Source organism: Protopterus annectens, chromosome 2.part0, assembly GCF_019279795.1.
Source record: "Protopterus annectens isolate FY-2018-M chromosome 2.part0, PAN1.0, whole genome shotgun sequence".
Classification (NCBI taxonomy): domain Eukaryota; kingdom Metazoa; phylum Chordata; order Ceratodontiformes; family Protopteridae; genus Protopterus; species Protopterus annectens.
In genome coordinates, this window is record NC_056728.1 from 31,623,696 (window position 1) to 31,642,168 (window position 18,473).

The 18,473-nt window shown below is 39.4% G+C and overlaps 1 protein-coding gene across 1 annotated transcript in view; it reads right to left on the reverse strand.

The window, feature by feature from the left end:
• The window catches only part of UNC80 (unc-80 homolog, NALCN channel complex subunit), a 5,631,640-nt gene that overhangs the window by 252,729 nt on the left and 5,360,438 nt on the right, over positions 1 to 18,473 (reverse strand). The window contains exon 60 of the mRNA XM_044060513.1: positions 2,917 to 3,061. Within this exon, the coding sequence (XP_043916448.1) occupies positions 2,917 to 3,061 (145 nt within the window). The remainder of the gene's footprint in view (positions 1 to 2,916; positions 3,062 to 18,473) is intronic.

An 18,473-nucleotide genomic window follows, 5' to 3' on the forward strand; every position in this document is an offset into this window, starting at 1 on the left:
CGCACACACACACAAACATACAGACTTAAATAAATCGGATATCAGATGGCATCCATGTTTTAAATGGGACTCACATATAGTACATGCACTAATTAGGAAGATAATGCTCACAGACAAAGCCTGTGTAACAAATTAAACTGATTAGAGCTAGCTTCTGGATTGTTGGTATGTTTTTATTTGTTGAAAGAATGTAGCACTTACAGAAATATAACATGGATTAAATACACTCTCTGTTATGAACTGAAGTAATGAAAATTTCTCTTGAAATACAGTAATTTGGAATGTTTCACTACAAAGGAAAAGTCTGCCATGCCACAAGGACTCTCAATGTATTCAATACAGATCAGGGCAACAAATATGTGAAGCTGTTTTCAGACTTTTTGTGGTCAGCTGTAGCTATATTTTGGTTAAGGAATGAATCAATCACTGAGGCAAAGCATATTATACTTATTGCATTAGGCAACCTCTTAGGACTGGTTTACTGAAAGGAATTTATGGATTTCATCAATTTCAAAAATCTTAAATAATGTAAAACAACAGTACTATAAAATGAAAAATCAGCAGCATCATAACTATACATACCTCTCAACCTCTAAACATTAAAAATTATAACACTGGCCTTTACAAAGTGTAGCAGATGGCCCAAAAGAAGAACATTCCCTATCAACATGAAGTTGAGGACCAAACAATAATAAAAAAAAAAAAAGTTTGCAGTACTGTGGCAAACAGCCAAATAGAACTATACATGTTCCTCAGTCATGGGTTGACCAACTGAATGGTGTAAAGTGATAAACCACAATTCCAACTGCAGTAAGCTACTGCCCTGCTGAATGGACCAGTAGCATAATGTAGCTAGAAAAATGGAGCAACAGCATAGGCAGCTGGCAGCCCGCTCTGCTGCTGGACCATTTTTCTCACAGTACTATGCTACTGGTCCATTCTGGCATAATGCTGTTGTGGTGATTCGGTTGTCTATGTTTTTAAATTGACAACTTCCTCTCTCACTAGCTCAATTGTAGAACCAATGAAAGAGCACAAATAAGAGCTATCAAAGGACAAACTGGAGCAGCAGAACAAATAGTAAAACCAAAGGTAAAAGTGGAACACTGCCACATACAGAGTGGTTGAGAGGTACGTGATTACATATGAAACTGCAAAAAAAGTCAAAGGCAGGGCAAACTATGAAAATAAAGAAAATAATAGCAAACCATAAAGCAAAGATTCTGTAGAAACAATCACACACAATGGCCATGCAACCTAACTTCAGAGGACAAAACTACTACCATATTCCATAATACAAAGCATCATGGAAAATACATGCAGATTTTACAAACACGGGAACACACAAACACATTCTCACTCTTAACACAAACAGTGCACACACGTGTGTCAGCAAATGTACATACACAAAGCTTGCATGTATGTACATAAAACAGGAAGACATGCATGTGTCTGAGACAAGAAGCGAGATAAAGCTGTACCATGTAGATATTTATTTGAGCTACTGCAATAACAAAATTAAAGAAGCCTTCAGTTTTTAAATCACAAAGTATTTACAGTACAGTGGTAACATCACAGCTCTCAGAATCTAGTTATTTAAAGTTCAGGTTTACTGCAACACTAATCATATTTAAGTAACAAAATAATGATATAAAATATAGTGTTATGCCAGGAAAATGAAAGCTAATCAACACAAAAATATCTTAAAAGATGGTGTTTTGTTTACAGACACCTTTTATTTTTGTATATGAGCAAAACATCACATTGTTCCCATTTTCACAAACAGATGTGAATGTGTTTAAATTTAAAAATTGTACTACAATACCACTTATACAAAAGTCGTGTAGTCAAGAGTATCTGACAAATGAACAGCATTTCTACTATGTTTTAATAAAACAGAGAGCAGAGATAAAGTTTTTTTTTGAATTTGACATATAAATATGTTTACATTTAAAATGCAAAATGATACTAGTACAAGAGTGTGTTTTGGTCATTACAACACTACTTATTACACAGGCACTGTTCATTTACAGATATCTTTTTGACCTTGTTAGCTTGGCATACCAAATTCAAAAATTCAAAGTTTCCTTAGCTCTTGCAAACAAATTAAAATAATTTAAAAACAAAGACCATTAGCATGTACAATATGCACAAAGTTTATTCAGTGAAGCTCACAATGCTCACCTACAAAATTAGTGAAATTTCAGTTATATGCACCTTTTCACATTTTCAATTTGAAAAATCTAGGTATTGGCATTGTATGCACTTTTTTTCAAAAATCACTTTTTCCCCACTGCACAAAAGAAATATGTCTTAGACAACCAGATGATCACTTAGTTATATGATATACATACTTTCTTATTACCACCTCTTTTAACTCTCATTATGGCTTTGCCACCATTAAGTTACTTCAAATCACAGCAAAATATGGCAAATGAAAGAGTAATTGCAGACTAATTATACTGCATATTCCTTTTGCGTGATCTTTTTGTGCATATTTAATAACATCATGCAACCTACATGATTTCAGATGGTCGAAAAATGCATCAACTTTAACAATCTTTTGTTACATGGTTGATTTACAGTAGTGAAACGGGTGTCATCTGTCATAACTGGATACCCTGCTAGTAATGGCAGAATTGTATAGAAAGACTGAAGTTAGCTTGGACTATATTTACTGGCTGCTTTACTGTGCTAATTATGGACATTTAGTCTGTAAACATACATTATAAAAATACACTAGGAATTTAGAAAGCTATCTTGGAAAAAAAAAAAACAGAAGCAGTGCATAGTCTAGTATACATTAGTTCTGTCACTGATGCATAATGTGAACTGGAAACAATACAGTCTGAACTATAGTTTTGTTCAGTGTTATCGCTGATGCGTGGCTTTTAGAATGTATGAGCAAATCATTACCTCTGGCTGGGAAGCATGCTGAGTCCACCCTCTGACTGAGGAATGGATCTGCTCGATATGTGACTAGAAAACCGTCTTCTTCCGATGGCACTCATGAGATACGCTTCCTGCTCACTCGCCACACTGGGCATGCTCACACAGTCATCTACAAAAGGTAAATACAGCACAGGGATTTTCTCAGTCTCTTATTGCAAATGCTCCATCTGGAGAGTAAACTCATTAAGAGTTCATTGTAAAAAATGAATAAAGGACCTCAAGGCCTTACATTAATACACCTTACCAAACAGGTAAAAGGAAATATTTCCCTGTAGTTTGTTATTAAAAAAAATTCTGTTTTCCCAATACATATGGCATGTCTTTTCAAACTAATACACACTCAGAATTCAACTGTTGACCCTCAAAGACTGTTGCCACATTTGCTTTCTGCTTTCAACATGGGGCTCACATAAACATGCATGGTTTATTTTCAACAACAAACTTTCTCCTTGATGGGTGACATGAAGTGGAGGAGACAGATAACACTGTTCATCCGCAGAGCAGAGACTTCAAAAGGATAAGAATTATCTAATACTTTATATACTTCTTTACTTATAGCACAGTAGAGTATAAATACAGAAGACCTTGTACTCTAAGCAGAAATTCAAATGTTGAACTATCTAAACACCAGTAGAACTAAAAGGGAAAATGTATCTGTACAGAACAGTAAAGGTTAAAAAAGATGTACACAAATGTGGCAGCCAAGATTTTTAAGAGAAAAAGTATTTTTTAAGATTGGGAACAATAGGCTAAAACTATACAGGAATTCAACAGAACTGAGATCACCTGTTGGGCACTAAGTAACTAAAGAGAAACTGCATGTGCTAAATTTCACTGAGATTCTGCCACAAAAGGCAGACTTCAAATTTTGTCAGAGGACAAATGATCACAGGCTTAGGGTGTGTCTGTGTGTGTGAGTATGTACGTATGAATGACAGGAAATTCAAAGTGTATATAGGGTCAGTAGGCCCAGACAGAAATACAGACACCAGAGTATTCAAAACTGAATGTAGACTTTCAAGGAAAATGCAAAAAAATTGCAAGGATCAAAATGAAGAGTTTGCAGAAAGCAGGAGTTTAGCAACAAGAAAATCAAGCATTAATGTAAGGGTATAAAGTGTTGAAGATAAATCCAAACTTTTACACTGCAGGCTTAGGATGAACACAGAAAGGACTGAGGAGAGCAAAGGCTTTATCATTAGAAGCTGACATTCTAGAAAAGGTTTCATTCTGTTTTCACATTGTAATAAATGCTCCATATGCCAACTAAAGCTACCATTATAGCTTGCTAACTGCTACATTAACTAAAAGCAAACATTTATATCACTTATCTACATTAGTAGGTGATTTAATTACAAACAGAAGTCTATATCATTTATCAGCATTAGTAGATGACATTCTCTAATGAAAATGTTCTGTCAACATAGTACTACAGTACTTCTGTTAAACTCTTTTACTGCGCTTAGAAATTTAAACTGCAGTGATAACACATTTCTATAGCTTTACTTTCACCTTTGCTCACTATTCATTAGCACTAGCTACTTTGACAGCGTGTTTACTCATGACTATTTATTCATTACAGGCTGTAATAATGTTTACAGAATCGGAGTTTACTGCTGATTTTCATTTGGAGATCATAGTTTTTTTCTCTGAGGTACAGTGACCTTAACGTGAAAATGATAAATTAATGGTGATGAACCAGAAGAAAGACTCCTTCCAAAATACTTGTTGCTTTTTGTGATGTGTATTTTCATAAATCTACAACTGTATTTCATACAACTGTAGCAATTCCTTATGGAGTTGAGAAAAAAGTTCCCCCCAGTATCAGCAGATGTAATTTTTGGGTTTGGAATGGAGTGAGGTTCTCATAGTGGGACAACTTCTATTATATTTTTTGTAAAACAGATTACATATTCCCAGGTCATCTTTGCAAAAAGGGGGTCAAAATCACTGCAGCTTCCTGGTTATATGCACTCTAAGAATTCACAATGCAGAACTAAAAAAAAGATAGAGGGATTCATGCACTGTAAGACGAGGGAGAAGTCCCAAGTCCCAAGCTATCTTACAGTTAGTTTCTGGAATCTGACCTGATGGCATCTATATGGAGGAGAATTAAGCCTTTTTTGTTTCTGAAATCTGGGAAATAAAGACTTATTTGAGGTACTTTGTTTAGAAGTGCAATAAAATTATGAGTTATGTACTTACCATAACTTACCATACATGGTATTTTTTTTGCCCAATTTCCTTATTCCTCACAAAAGAGTCTTAGAATCTGACATCAGATTCAATCCAGCCATCCCAAAAGTCTGTTGCTTTAAGTCTCGAGCTCCTCCCACTCCCATAATGCTCTGCACCAGCCCTAACTCCTCAGATCGAGTTTACCGACCTAAAGCAGGAAAAGAAATATAAACACTATGCAAATACATATGTATACAAGGACTGATCCCAATCTGGAGTTCAAACTATAAAAGCTATGGAGCTCTAGTTCCTCCAGGCACCTCTAGACTTTTCTGGAATGGGTAAGGTTGGATTGGAATTGGAATAATAATGAAATTGGACAACACAGATACCAAGTTATGGTAAGTACATAACTCCTAAATCTGATGTCCATTTCATTATTCCTCACAATAGAGTCAGAGTCCCCAGCTACTGAATTCCTGGGCAGCCCCTATGGATGGAGGGTCTCTGGAAACTATATCCAACTTATAATGCGAGACAAAAGTGTGTGATTTTGACCAGGTTGCTGCAGCACAAAGTTCATCAATAGAGGTCCTAGCTGAGAATGCAGAAGTGGCTGCATCCTACATGAACTCAGGCAGGAACTTGCAGCACCACTAGGCACCCTATTCAACCAAAGCCTGAGTACTGGCTTCGTCTCAGCTGTGTGGAGGACAGCCACTGTCATCCCTTTACAGAAAGGTGATGTGTCCACCAATCCAGGAAATTATAGACCCATCAGCCTAACTACCTGATCTGCAAGGCCATGGAACAGATTATCATGGACCTCATCAACAAGGACACTGGCAACCTCCAAACACTTGATCCCACACAGTATGGCTTTGTCAAGGCGAGGTCATGTCTGCTAAATTTGGTCGACTTCTTTGAGACAGTCATCAAAGACATAGATGAGGGGAAGACGGTGCACACAGCCTAGATTGACCTGGCCAAAGCCTTTGACACTATTCCCCAATCAGGCATAATAGATAAACTCTCTCAACTAGGCATCAAGCCATATTTACCAGATGGGTAGTAAACTGGCTCACTGATAGAACGCACGTAGTCAAAATAGGGGAAGCCACCTCAATCAGCAGACCTGTAACAAGTGGCATAATCCAGGGTTTGGTCTTGGGGCCTCTGTTATTTGGGATATACTTTTCAGAGGTGCAGGCCAAAACCAGTGGGCTATGGCTGACCAGATTTGCAGATGACTGCAAGCTGGGTGCTGTCATCAATTCCCCTAGTGATGTGGACATCCTCCAAGAGGGTCTCACTCAGACAAATGACTGGTGCCAGAAACATGGCCTCAAGCTGAATACCAAAAAATGCATCACCATCCGCTTTGGGGAGAGTGATGTCCACACAAATTATCACATTAATAACAGCATCCTAAGCACTTAATCATTCATGAGGGATTTGGGCACCCAGGTTGATAGCAACCTGACTGTTGACCACCATGTTACTTCCATTGTACGGAAAGCCTTCTACATGGTCCACCTCATAAGTAAGGGTATCTCAAACAGGGACAAGGAGGTCATAACATCCCTGTATTCTTCCCCCCCATTATCGAGTACAATGTGCCTTTCAATATGTAACTCACACAAAGTAACACAAAGCACATGCAGCAGCTGGAGAGACCACAGAGGTTCCTCACCAGGAGAATCCAGGGCCTCACACATCTACCATACACAGATAGGTTAAAAGCCCTATCCCTCTACTCGGTTTCACTCCTCAGATGTGACCTCTGTCTGGCATACAAGGTGTTCACGGACCTTACCCTGATGGGACTGCTGCATATCCACAAGTGAAGTTCCACTCGAGTAACCCACACGCATGGCCTCAACCTGGTCTGTGACATCAACAAAACTTGTTGACGAGACAGATTTGTGTCCCAGAGACTCCGCCATCTATGGAATAGACTCCCTCTCCACATCAAGCACAGTACCTTTTTACCCCTTTTTAAGCACAAACTGGATGGGAAACATAAAATATACCCCTGGGATTCCACCCATGTCCCTATTGGACAGGGGCATCGGGTGCTGATTTGTCTAAACATGGGATAAACTCTTGGCTAGGCTTATAAGGACCTCGGGGCCAATAGCCTAGTAACCACCTATGATTCTATGATCCTAAGTAGACACTGACCAGGTAGAATGAGCTCTCAGAGAAGGCAGCAACTTCAGTCCTTTCAAAGAATAAATTGTAGATATACAATTTGTAATCCATTTATCCATCCTGAGAAAAGGATACAAATAGTTGTTCAGACTTCCTATGTTCCTTTGTTCTGTGCAGACAGAAATACAACTGTCTATAAACATCAAGTGAATGCAGCACATATTCACCCTTGCTGGAGTGGTTATTGAAAAAGACTGTAAGATGAATGCACTGGTTTAAGTTTGCTTCCATGGCCACTTTAGGGAAATAGGAAGGGTTTGTCCTGAGAGAAACTCAGTCTTTGGAAAAGATAACATATGGTAGTTTTGATGGTGAGGCTTGTAATTCCAATATCCTCTTGGCTGAAGGAATGGTCACAAGAAAAATACTCTTCCAGGACAGAAATTTCATGTCACAGGAACTAGCCAGTTCAAAGGGTTTTTGAGTAAGACATTGCAGAACCAAAGTCAGATCCCAAGGAGGGGAAAGATCTTTAATCAGGGGTCTGAATAGAAAAATTCCCTTCATAAAGGCTTTACATAGTTTGGATGCCGAAATGGGAGTAAAATCATCTGAATTATTTGTGGAATGAAAATTAGCAATGGCTGCCAGTTGTCACTTAATTGTAGAAAAACTGTCTCCCTGTTGAAAAAGAAAACCTAGGAAAAGGAGAACACCTGAGATGACAGCCATAAAGGGATCAATGTCCTGTTTCAATGCCCACACTGAAAATCTCTTCCGTTTGCTATTGTACACCTTTTTGGTAGAGAGTTTCTGAGAAGCAAGAATGATCTCCCGTACTGAGAAAGCCAGCCTGGACTTTCTTAAAATCATTGGAACTGGAAAAACCAAGTGGTTAGTTTTAGGGATTTGAGGTTGGAGGGATGGAGTTTTGATCGGTGGGAAATCAGATCCTGTCTGGGATCCAGTATACATGGTGGATATTTGGCATGAGACCGAAGGACAGGGAACCATACCTAATGAGACCAGAAAGGGGCAATAAGGATTAGAGTTCTCCTTAACATGCTGGCTTTCTGAAGAACCTTCGCTATTAACAGAATTGGAGGACAGGAGTATAGGAGACTCAGAGGCTAATCGTGAATTAGAGCATCCCTTGATGACTCCCCCTTTCAGGGGATCAGACACAGGTACCTGCTGCATTTGATTTTCCAGGAAGATGCAAAGAGATCACAGCAAGGTTGGCCCCATTGCCAGAAGATTCGGTTCGCTACTGATTGATTTAGGGACCACTCATGTGGAGTCAGAATAGATATGCTGAGTCTGTCCCCTAGAATGTTGGTCTCCCTGCGTATGTGCATTGCAATAAGAAAGCAGTTTGAAGAGATCGCCCATTCCCACACTCTCATGGCCTCTCTATATAGTGGATAAGACTGGGTCCCCCCTGTTTGTTGATATACCAGACTACTGACATGTTGACTAAATGAATTGCTATTGTTCCTAGAGGCAGGCAGTCTTGGAAGGCTTGCAACATCAGAAGGACCACTCTCATCTCTAGAACATTCATGTGCAACTTGGACTCTGTTGGAAACACATGCCTTGGACCAACCTTCCTTCAAAGTGCCCCCCACCCCAAAGAGGAAGTGTATGTGGTCACTGTGGCCATAGTGAATGGAAGGGAAAAATGTCTGCTGAGATAAAGATCATCTGAGAGAAGCCACCATTGGAGATGACACCTGCATGTTGAGGTCAGCTTGATGGGAGTATTTAATGGATGATTCAGAATGGACCACTGAACTGCCAAAGTCCACTGAAGTACTCGCATGAAGAATCTTGCCAATGGGACTAGGGGTATGGCAGCCAATATGGAACCTACAGCTCTTAGAACATACCTTGCTGGATGTCCGAGCTCCAGTTGAAGTTAAAAGCCCTCTCAAGATTAGTTTGTTGTGGTTAAGTCTCACGCACTCCTCGTATTCTTGAGCTATGTGAGAGGCACCCAAACAACAGACACACCTCTCACGGGCATCCAAATTCAGAATTTTGTGCCCACAAGAGGTGCATTGTTTAAACCTGGTAGGGTTTTCTGACATTGCTAAATTAAAAGACCAGGCAAACACATGCACACATACACATGAAGCAGAAAGGAGAAAGTAAACACCTACACAGTCATAACCAAAAACTACAGTTACATAATATCAAAACAAAGATACTGTGAAAGTTTTTTTTTTTTTTTTTTTTTTGATGCAGAGAAAGGAAAAGAAAGAAACGTGGGCCAAAGGCTGTACAGGAGGCAAGAACAGGAAAGAAGAAACTACCCTACTAAAAAGCTAGACCGAGGGGGGGGGTTAAAGAAAGAAGTAAGAGTATGAATAAAAGAGAAAATTAGAAGAAATTAGACAAAAAAAGTTTAGACTTATCTTTTAAAGAAGCTTGAGGCTATTGCAATTGCGTCTCTCCAGGAAGGCAGTAAATGAGACCTGAGGAGTTAGGCTGGTGCAGGGCATTATGAGTGTGGGAGCAGATCAAGACTTAAAGCAACAGGCTTTTGGAATGGCCATATCACATCCAATGTTGGATCATAAGACACTATCATGAGGAATAATGAAATGGTGGACAACATCAGATCTTGTTTTTTTTTTTTTTCCATCAGAAATGAAGCAAAACACAATGCCTACAGGTTTACTTGACCATTACCAAAGGGTTTGGAGAGGGTGGGTTTGGGGATAAATCCATCCGTGATTAAGTGCAACAGTGCAGTAGATTCACAGGGGACAAAAGAATGGAAGCTTTCCTGAAGTTTATTTTATTTACTTACTTACTTAAATTTGTTTACCAGGTATTGTCAGACTGGGCTAGGCACCCCTTTTCAGCGGACACCCAGGGAGAAAAGCTCCAACAAGTTAACAGTAAAACAGGAGTGAAAAGCAAAAAAATGCAGAGTACTGCTTACCAAGTACAAATACAGAGTTATATGATTAAAAAGTAGCAAAGAGGCTAGTTCTATCACAACTGAGTATGCAAATCATGATAGCAATAACAAACCTTTTTTGTTTTTTGTTTTTTTTTTGGTTAAACATAGTCATTAGGTTACAAGAAGAGAAGCAAACAGACAAATAATAACTCGCTGTATTTGATTTAGTTAGAATAAGAGACAACATGAATTAGGTTGGAACTGTGCAGCACCACAGCCAGTGATTAGTGAGTTGTTCTTTTAGGAGTAGTTTGAATTTGTGACGGTCTGAATTTTTGGGATGTCCTGGGTAGTAAGTTCCAGGTTTTAGCTATTTTATTAGAGTAAAGGGAGTCTCCATAGTAGTTATGAGATTTAGTTATCTTTAGAATTAATTAATTTGTCAGATGATCAAAGGGACCTAAAGTTTGTATTAGGTTGAACTAAGTCAAGGAGAGCAGGGCAGTTGTTAGGTGTATGAATGATGCTATGGGCAATGGCTAGTTGGTTGAAGATAAGAGGCTGGTAGTTCAATCCAGTTAAGTTGGTGAAGTGTAGAACAGTGATGAGATTTGTGAGGCTGGTTTAGGGCAAACTTGGCTATTTTGTTATAGCATGTCTCTAGGTTATTCAAACCGGACTTGTGCAGGTTAATAAATATTTGAGAGCAATAAAGGAGGGTAGACAGCAGGTGGGATCTGGCAGTGGATAATCTGGCATTGTTGGTTAGGTATGTTTGGCTCTATTAAGTAAGCCATGTTTGATGTGGACTTTTTCAATTGTAAGTGATATATGTTTGTCAAAATTTAGACAGTTATCTATTGTTACACCTAGAAGCTTAGTCTGACTGACAGGTTCGATTTTTGTACCATTAAAGGAGAAGATGGCGAGTGAGGGTTGGTTATTTCTAGCTTTTTTTTTATTACAGAAGACCATTATGTTGGTTTTGTTTGGGTTGAGTATGAGTTGATGCTCGGTGAGGGAGTTTTCTATGTCTTGGAGAGTTTTGTGTTTTTTCTTATAGTTCCTGAGGTGAGGGCAGAGCAGATAAGAACGACATCTTCGGCGAACTGAATGATAGAGGCTAGCTGAATGGAGGTACTAAGGTTGTTGGTAAATATGATGAAGAGGAGAGGTCTGAGGATGAAGCCTTAGAGGACTCCAACTGAGATGGGCAGTACGGGAGAGAATTTGTTCTCCCATTTTGTAAATTGCTGTCAATTAGAGAGATAGCTGTGAAACCAAGTGAGGAATGTTGTACTAAGATTATATGTCACTAGTGCGTTGAGAAGTATTTGGTGGCAGACTGTATTGAAAGCTTTGGACATATTGAGGAAAAGTGATGAGACAAGTTGGCCTTCATTTTTGAGGAGAATTATAGTGTTAGTGAAACTTATAAGTGCTGTATTAGTGCTATGCTTAGGTCAGAAGCCGTGTTGGGAATCGAAGAAAATGTTTCTCTTAAGGAAATGGTCAAGTAGTTGTTGATGAATGCATTTTTCTAAGATTTTGGCTAGGGGGAGAGAATGGCAATAGGTCAATAGTTTAAGTAATCTTTAGAGGGGCCACTTTTCTGAAGGGGGTACGTATTGTTCAGAGATGGAGTGGTTGATTAGTATAGATATAGGATAGGAGATGGAAGGAGCTGCTAGTTTTAGAAATTCATTAGGGAGTTTACTGGCAGCAAGAGCACACAGTCTTAATTTGGCTAGGAGCTTTTTTATGTAACTGCTTTATATGGATTTAATAGTGAATGAGTTAGGGTTAAATACAGTAGAGGTGGGTACTGTTAGAGGCGAGTTAGGATTGTTGCTTAAGAAGGAGGTAATTGAATTGATGAAGTGAGTAATGAACTTGTGATGCTATACACTCAGAGGTATTTGTTGTAGAAGGTGCTGGTGTTGAGGGATCTCCAGGGTTTAGGAGATAATTAATACTTAGCCAAAATTTTGGGAGTTGTTCTGGTGTTTTTGTTGGCATGTTTGGAAGTATGATTTTTTAGTCCTTGTTGATTTGTTTCTTGGCTTGATTTCTTAGTTGTTGATATGAGGTGAGGTTATCTTTGTTTTTGGCACTTTGATAAAGTGATCAGACCCTATCCCTTTGTTTAATTAGTAGTTTAGTGTCTTCTGATAGCAAAGGTAGTTGTTTGGTTTTGGTGCAAATTTTCCTTATAGAAGTTAGGTCAATTAATATCTTCTGGAATTTATTGTTAAAGTATTGTACCGCAAGGTCTAAATGGAGGAATTTTAATGGTGACCAATCACATTGTTGTAGCAGTGAATTAAAAATAGTGGGCGAGAAGTTTTTTTTTTTTTTTACTGCGGATGTTTTTGAATATGATGTTGTTTGGTGTGTGACTCTGTCTCCTGAAAAGAAAAGTTGGGGAGTGGTCACTAAGTGAATCTGAAAGGCAGCCTGGTTGGTAAGATGGGCTTATTTGTTAGAATCCAGTCTAGTACTGATTGTTTTTAGGAATGCTTATTGATGCGAATGCCCTTATCAAACCAGTCATAGAGTACAATGCTCCCATTAGTATATACCTGACCAGGCATATGAAGCAACTGGAGTGACCTCAGAGGTTGCTTACAAAAATAATACAAGGCTTAACAAACCTGCCTTATGCAGAATGCTTTAAATCCCTTTCCGTCTACTCAGTCTCCTATAGATTGCTGACTGGTGATCTATGCCTGGCTTACAAGGCATCTGCAAATCCCACACTTATGAATCTCCTACATATTTGTAAGTCAAAGAATACCAGAAATACAAGGTCAGGGACCTGATTTTTTTCTTTAACTTAAATAGATTATGCTGGAGAGACAGATATGTGTCTCAGAGATTGTCCCTCCTATGGAACAAGCTTCTCATCCATATGAAGCTGAGCTCATCTATTAACCAGTTTAAGAGCAACCTAGACAAGTGGATGGAAAATAGGAAATTTACACTGGGCCTGTCACCCACGTCCCTTATGGACAGAGGAAGCTTATAAATGGCTGTCCCCCCAATATCCTATTTGGATACAGGACATCATTCTTTTGGGAAAATATGGCTAGATTGTTAGCCTAGCAGCAGTTTATGAATCTATATAATCAAGTTATTTATTAGGGCACTTGAGCTTTTCTGGGCACTTGCCTTTTAAGTTTCATTTGTGGAATAGAAAGACTGACATACTGTCACATAAGACACAGATCTGCTACTGTAGCTGCAGTTTAATTACAAAAAAAACAAGGATCTATGACTAATTAGTGGGAAACAGTGGTACAGAGGCCAAGTCTGCTCACCAAAGGAATTCAGGTGAATGGTCAAAGGTTAAAATGATATTTTCATCATCTCAATGGCAGAGAAGGGTGAAACTCTGGCTGTGACTCGGATGTCACTCTCAGAAGGGATGATGTTGGATGTATATTAAGTGTACCTGTGCCATATGTTCAGGATGAAACCTGGAATAAACTGGCATTTGTGTTAACTGGTCTAACATGGTGGGCAGGGACAAGCGGTACAAGTCAATGTGTAGGTAACGTCAACTCCCTTGCAGTGTCAAAAAATGTCATCCCCCAAACACACACACAGATGCACACATATACATATATACATCATCCAGCATGTAGGGGGTCAGTGCTCATTGAAAAATCCTTAAAGCCACAGTGTGATGGTCCCTTGGGGGAGGGTTGGCATAATGGTTTAGGTCTTCACCTCACACATAACCACGTACAGGGCAAAACTCGGGTTATTGCGTAGGCTTGTACTAGTCCGCAGACTTATAGCCTAGTATTTACATATGAACTTATGAGCCTATGCACCCATTCCTCTCCCAGGTCTTGATGCAGTTCATAGCCTGGTAACCATACTTTCATAACTAGAAAGAGGAAACTCTCACAGTGAAAGGATTCATTTGGGATACATCCCAAACGTAACTGCCACTGTAAGGATGACACACTAGGGTATGCAGCAGCCAGAAGTCATCAGCAGTTGAGGAAATAATTAAATAATAACAAGGCCCTGTAGTTATAGCACAGACATATTATAAAGAGGCAGAAGGAGATTAAATTACATGGTTTGGTTTCTCATTAAAGTAGGCTAAAAATAAAACAGCATTACATTACATTATGAAGCCAGTGTGTACAGGATCTGTAATTAGGTATAACAGGAAGAAACTTCAAAGGCTATATACTATCCTAAGAGATCCACTATTAGTTGTACAGACATACCGGGCTCATACAATACACTTTAGGTTCCAGTAAAAATACAAGATCTGCATGTTTCATAAAATATATTCAAAGTTTATATGAGACAGCATAAAATGCAAAAGACATTCATAAAGTCCTAGTATGTGCCACAGCAAACAATAAGTACAAAAGAAGGAGATGAAAAATTAACTTGGCAAACAAAAGGTTCTGAGACTACTTTAGCATGGTATATTTAGAAACGTCACATGGTGTTCTGTGACTACTTTGGCATGGTATATTTAGAAAACAGTCGCATGGTAACAAGGTGTGTAACATACTTTGTACAGCAGCAAAATTCAGGTACTGTGGTCACAGGGATGCAAGCAATCAGAAAATATAAATGAGGCCATGAGGGATCAAAACCTAGACTGCGCAGAACACAGAACAAATCAGAAACTGAGTAGTGATGCCATAGCAGCAACTACAAACCAGGTAGTTGGGTCAAAGGATCAATCGGACACTGAATAATCGAGCCACAGACTCAACAAGAAATGAGAATTAAGTGTTGACAATAGTGGATAAAGTATACTTTAAATTTTGAGATTAAAGTATATAGGAACATGGGAATAACAAACACTGGCTATGGTACCACAGCATTTGAAGATGAATTTAGCTCACAATTTATTCAGTCATAATAGGGTTTACAACTTTTTTCATTAGAAGACAAAAGTTTAAAGGATGAAGATGTTGGATAAATTATGAGGAAATTCAAGGGGCCTGACTTTTAATGTAGAGGCAGTGTGAAGACTGACATTTAGAGACCTGGTTTAGTGGTTGAGAATGCTGGAAATTTATTACAGGAAGGTAGAAATTTTGACTTGGAAGACTACAAATCTTAACAGCTACAGGCTACATTTTGTATCCTATTTGTATGGTAGAGAATCAGTGAACAGCATGATCAAAACACAGTTTACAGATTTTTGGATGTAGGGGACTGAATGCAGAAGCACAGATGCTTCAGGTAATGGATTAAAGGATAAAAAACGTCAAACTACGGGAAGGAGAGCAAAAAAAAAGAAAAAAAAGCTGAGACCAGAACCTTAACATAACTGCAAAGTCAAGAAGATCATACCTCAGATTTTAGGAACTTAACAGCTTGTAAGTGTGAAAACTGGGTTCAAGCACTGAACTCGCATGGTAAAGAAGAACTGGACAGCTGCAGACTGGACAGACTTAACTTTGAATCTGGAAGAAACTGCAAAACAACATAGTTTCCACAACAGGAATATAATGAGGATAGAGGAGGACACTGCTGAGGAAAAACAATCAAGACTTAATTTAGAAAAGTGCAGTGAACAAATGAATTAGCTAAAATTCAGCACAGTTCTGCTTATACATGATCTCTGTACAGAAAGAACATATATTATTATATACTCACATGCACGTAAGTATTCATATGTACACTGACACACACACACACATATATATATATATATATATATATATATATATATATATATATATATATACATATGTGTGTATATGTGTGTGTGTACATATATATATATATATATATATATATATATATATATATATATATATAAAAGAAATAGAAGTTATGTTCTTACCATAACGTTCCATGTTAGTTGTCTTCTTCTCGCCTTCTTCTTGCTGGATGGGTTCGGAGCCGACCTCGGCTCCGACTCGGCCACTGTAAAAGCTCGAGAGTTGGTTCCACCGGCTCGAGGCTCCCCTTATATCCCACAATGCTAGGCGAGAGTTACCTCAGATCTCGTTTGTAAGCTAACCCCAGCTTATAATAGTAACAGAATAACTCTAAACAGAGTCCACCTCTAACAACAGGAAGAAAGAAGGGTGACCTACATCCTGAACCAGGAAATATGCACAACAGCATATGCCTAAGAAAGAGGTGGTAGAAAGAGAGGTCACAATCACAACTCCTCTAGGTCTGTCCAGGCCAGGGGAAGGAGGGTGGGGCAAGAAGAAGGCGAGAAGAAGACAACTAACATGGAACGTTATGGTAAGAACATAACTTCTATATGTTAAGTTGTCTATCTCGCCTTCATTCTTGCTGGATGGGACCGCGTCCCTAGCACCTTGTCCCGGTGGCCTAACGGAACAGACTCCTGAGAACAGTGGAACCAAAGTTAGCTCTATGCCTAGAAGCTAAGTCCAACTTATAATGAGAAATGAAAGTGTGAGGAGTAGCCCAAGTAGCCGCTGCACAAATGGTGTCAATAGGCAGTCTGTCTTGGAAGGCTAAAGAAGTAGCCAAAGCTCTGGTGGAATGGGCCTTAGGTTTATTAGGCAGTTTTTGGTGTCTAATTTCATATACAAGGGAAATCAAAGATGTTAGCCATCTGGATAATGATACCTTTGAAACTGAAAGTCCCTTTCTGCTTTCCGCATAGGAGACAAACAGCTGATCAGATTTTCTGAATTGTTTTGTTCTATCCAAGTAGTACCTCAACTGACGATGAACATCCAGGCAGTGAAATTTTTGTTCAGACCTATTGGAATATTCTGGAAAAAAGACAGAGAGGTCAATGCTTTGATTTAGATTTGACGTCGAGACCACCTTAGGCAAAAAGGACGGGTTAGTTCGTAAGGATACTCTGTCCTTATGAAACAATAGATAAGGAGGTCGACAGCTGAGTGCTTGAAGCTCTGAAACTCTTCTAGCTGAAGTAATAGCTACCAGAAAAAGAGTCTTCCATGATAGCAATTTTAAAGAACAGGAGACTGCAGGTTCGAAAGGGGGAAGAATCAAAGAAGCAAGTACTAAATTTAGGTCCCAAGGAGAAGGAGGATTTCTTATAGGAGGTCTGAGAAGAAAAACTCCTTTCAAAAAGGCTTTGCAAAGCTTGTGGGACATTAAGGCAGATTCAGAAATACCCACATGAAAGTTAGAAATAGCTGCCAATTGAACTTTAAGAGTAGAGGGAGATGAACCTGCATGGAAGAGTTCAGCTAGAAAATCAAGGACTAATTGGATGGAAGCAGTGAAAGAATCTATGTCCTTTCCTTGAGCCCAATATGTGAAGCGTTTCCACTTACTCAAATAAATCTTCCGAGTGGAAGATTTATGGGAAGCTATCAAAATATCTCGAACGGAGTGAGATAATTGAGGAAGCCTGGCTAAGGTTGGAACTGGAGGAACCAAGCAGTGAGGTTCAGAGAGGGGAGGGAGCGATGAAACTGACCTGACTGATGGATCAAAAGATCTGGAACTAGGTCCAGATTCCACGGTCGCTCCAAAAGAAATCGATGTAGAAAGGGGAACCACACCTGTCGAGGCCAGTAAGGAGCAATGAGGATCAATGAGGCCTTCTGAGCGATAGCTTTCTGTATCACTTGAGAGATTAGTGGGAAGGGAGGAAATGCATACAGAAGTCCCGGGCCAAACTTGGACTAGAGCGTCTCTGCTGGGTTGGCCTGGTAAAGGGAATAGAGTGAAATATTCTCTGCACTTGCTGTTTTGGGGAGTAGCAAAAAGATCGCAGCAAGGCTGACCCCACTTGAGGAAAATTTCTCTCACAACAGAGTCTTTCAGAGACCACTCGTGAGGCATGAGGATAGCTCTGCTCAGCTTGTCCGCAATTTGATTGGACTTCCCGGGGATGTGCGTTGCTATCAGAAACCGCTGAGAAGAAATCGCCCATAGCCACAATCTGAGTGCTTCTCGACACAGGGGGTATGACCTGGTTCCGCCTTGTTTGTTGATGTACCACACTACAGACATATTGTCTGTCTGGACTGCAATCGTTCCCAAGGGAAGAGAGTCTTGAAGGGCTTGCAACGCTAAAAGCACTGCTCTCATCTCCAGAACATTTATGTGCAAGTGGCATTCGTTTGGTTGCCATGTGCCCTGGACCGTCCTGCCCTGATAATGCCCCCCCCACCCGATCAGGGAGGCATCCGTTGTCAGAGTAGCAACCGGAGGGTGGAACAAAGGGTCTTCCCAACAAGAGCTGAGGGAAGACATCCACCACATGAGATGATTTTGCACGCTTGCGTGATCATAATGGTGTGAGACATTGGAAGTTGCTGGT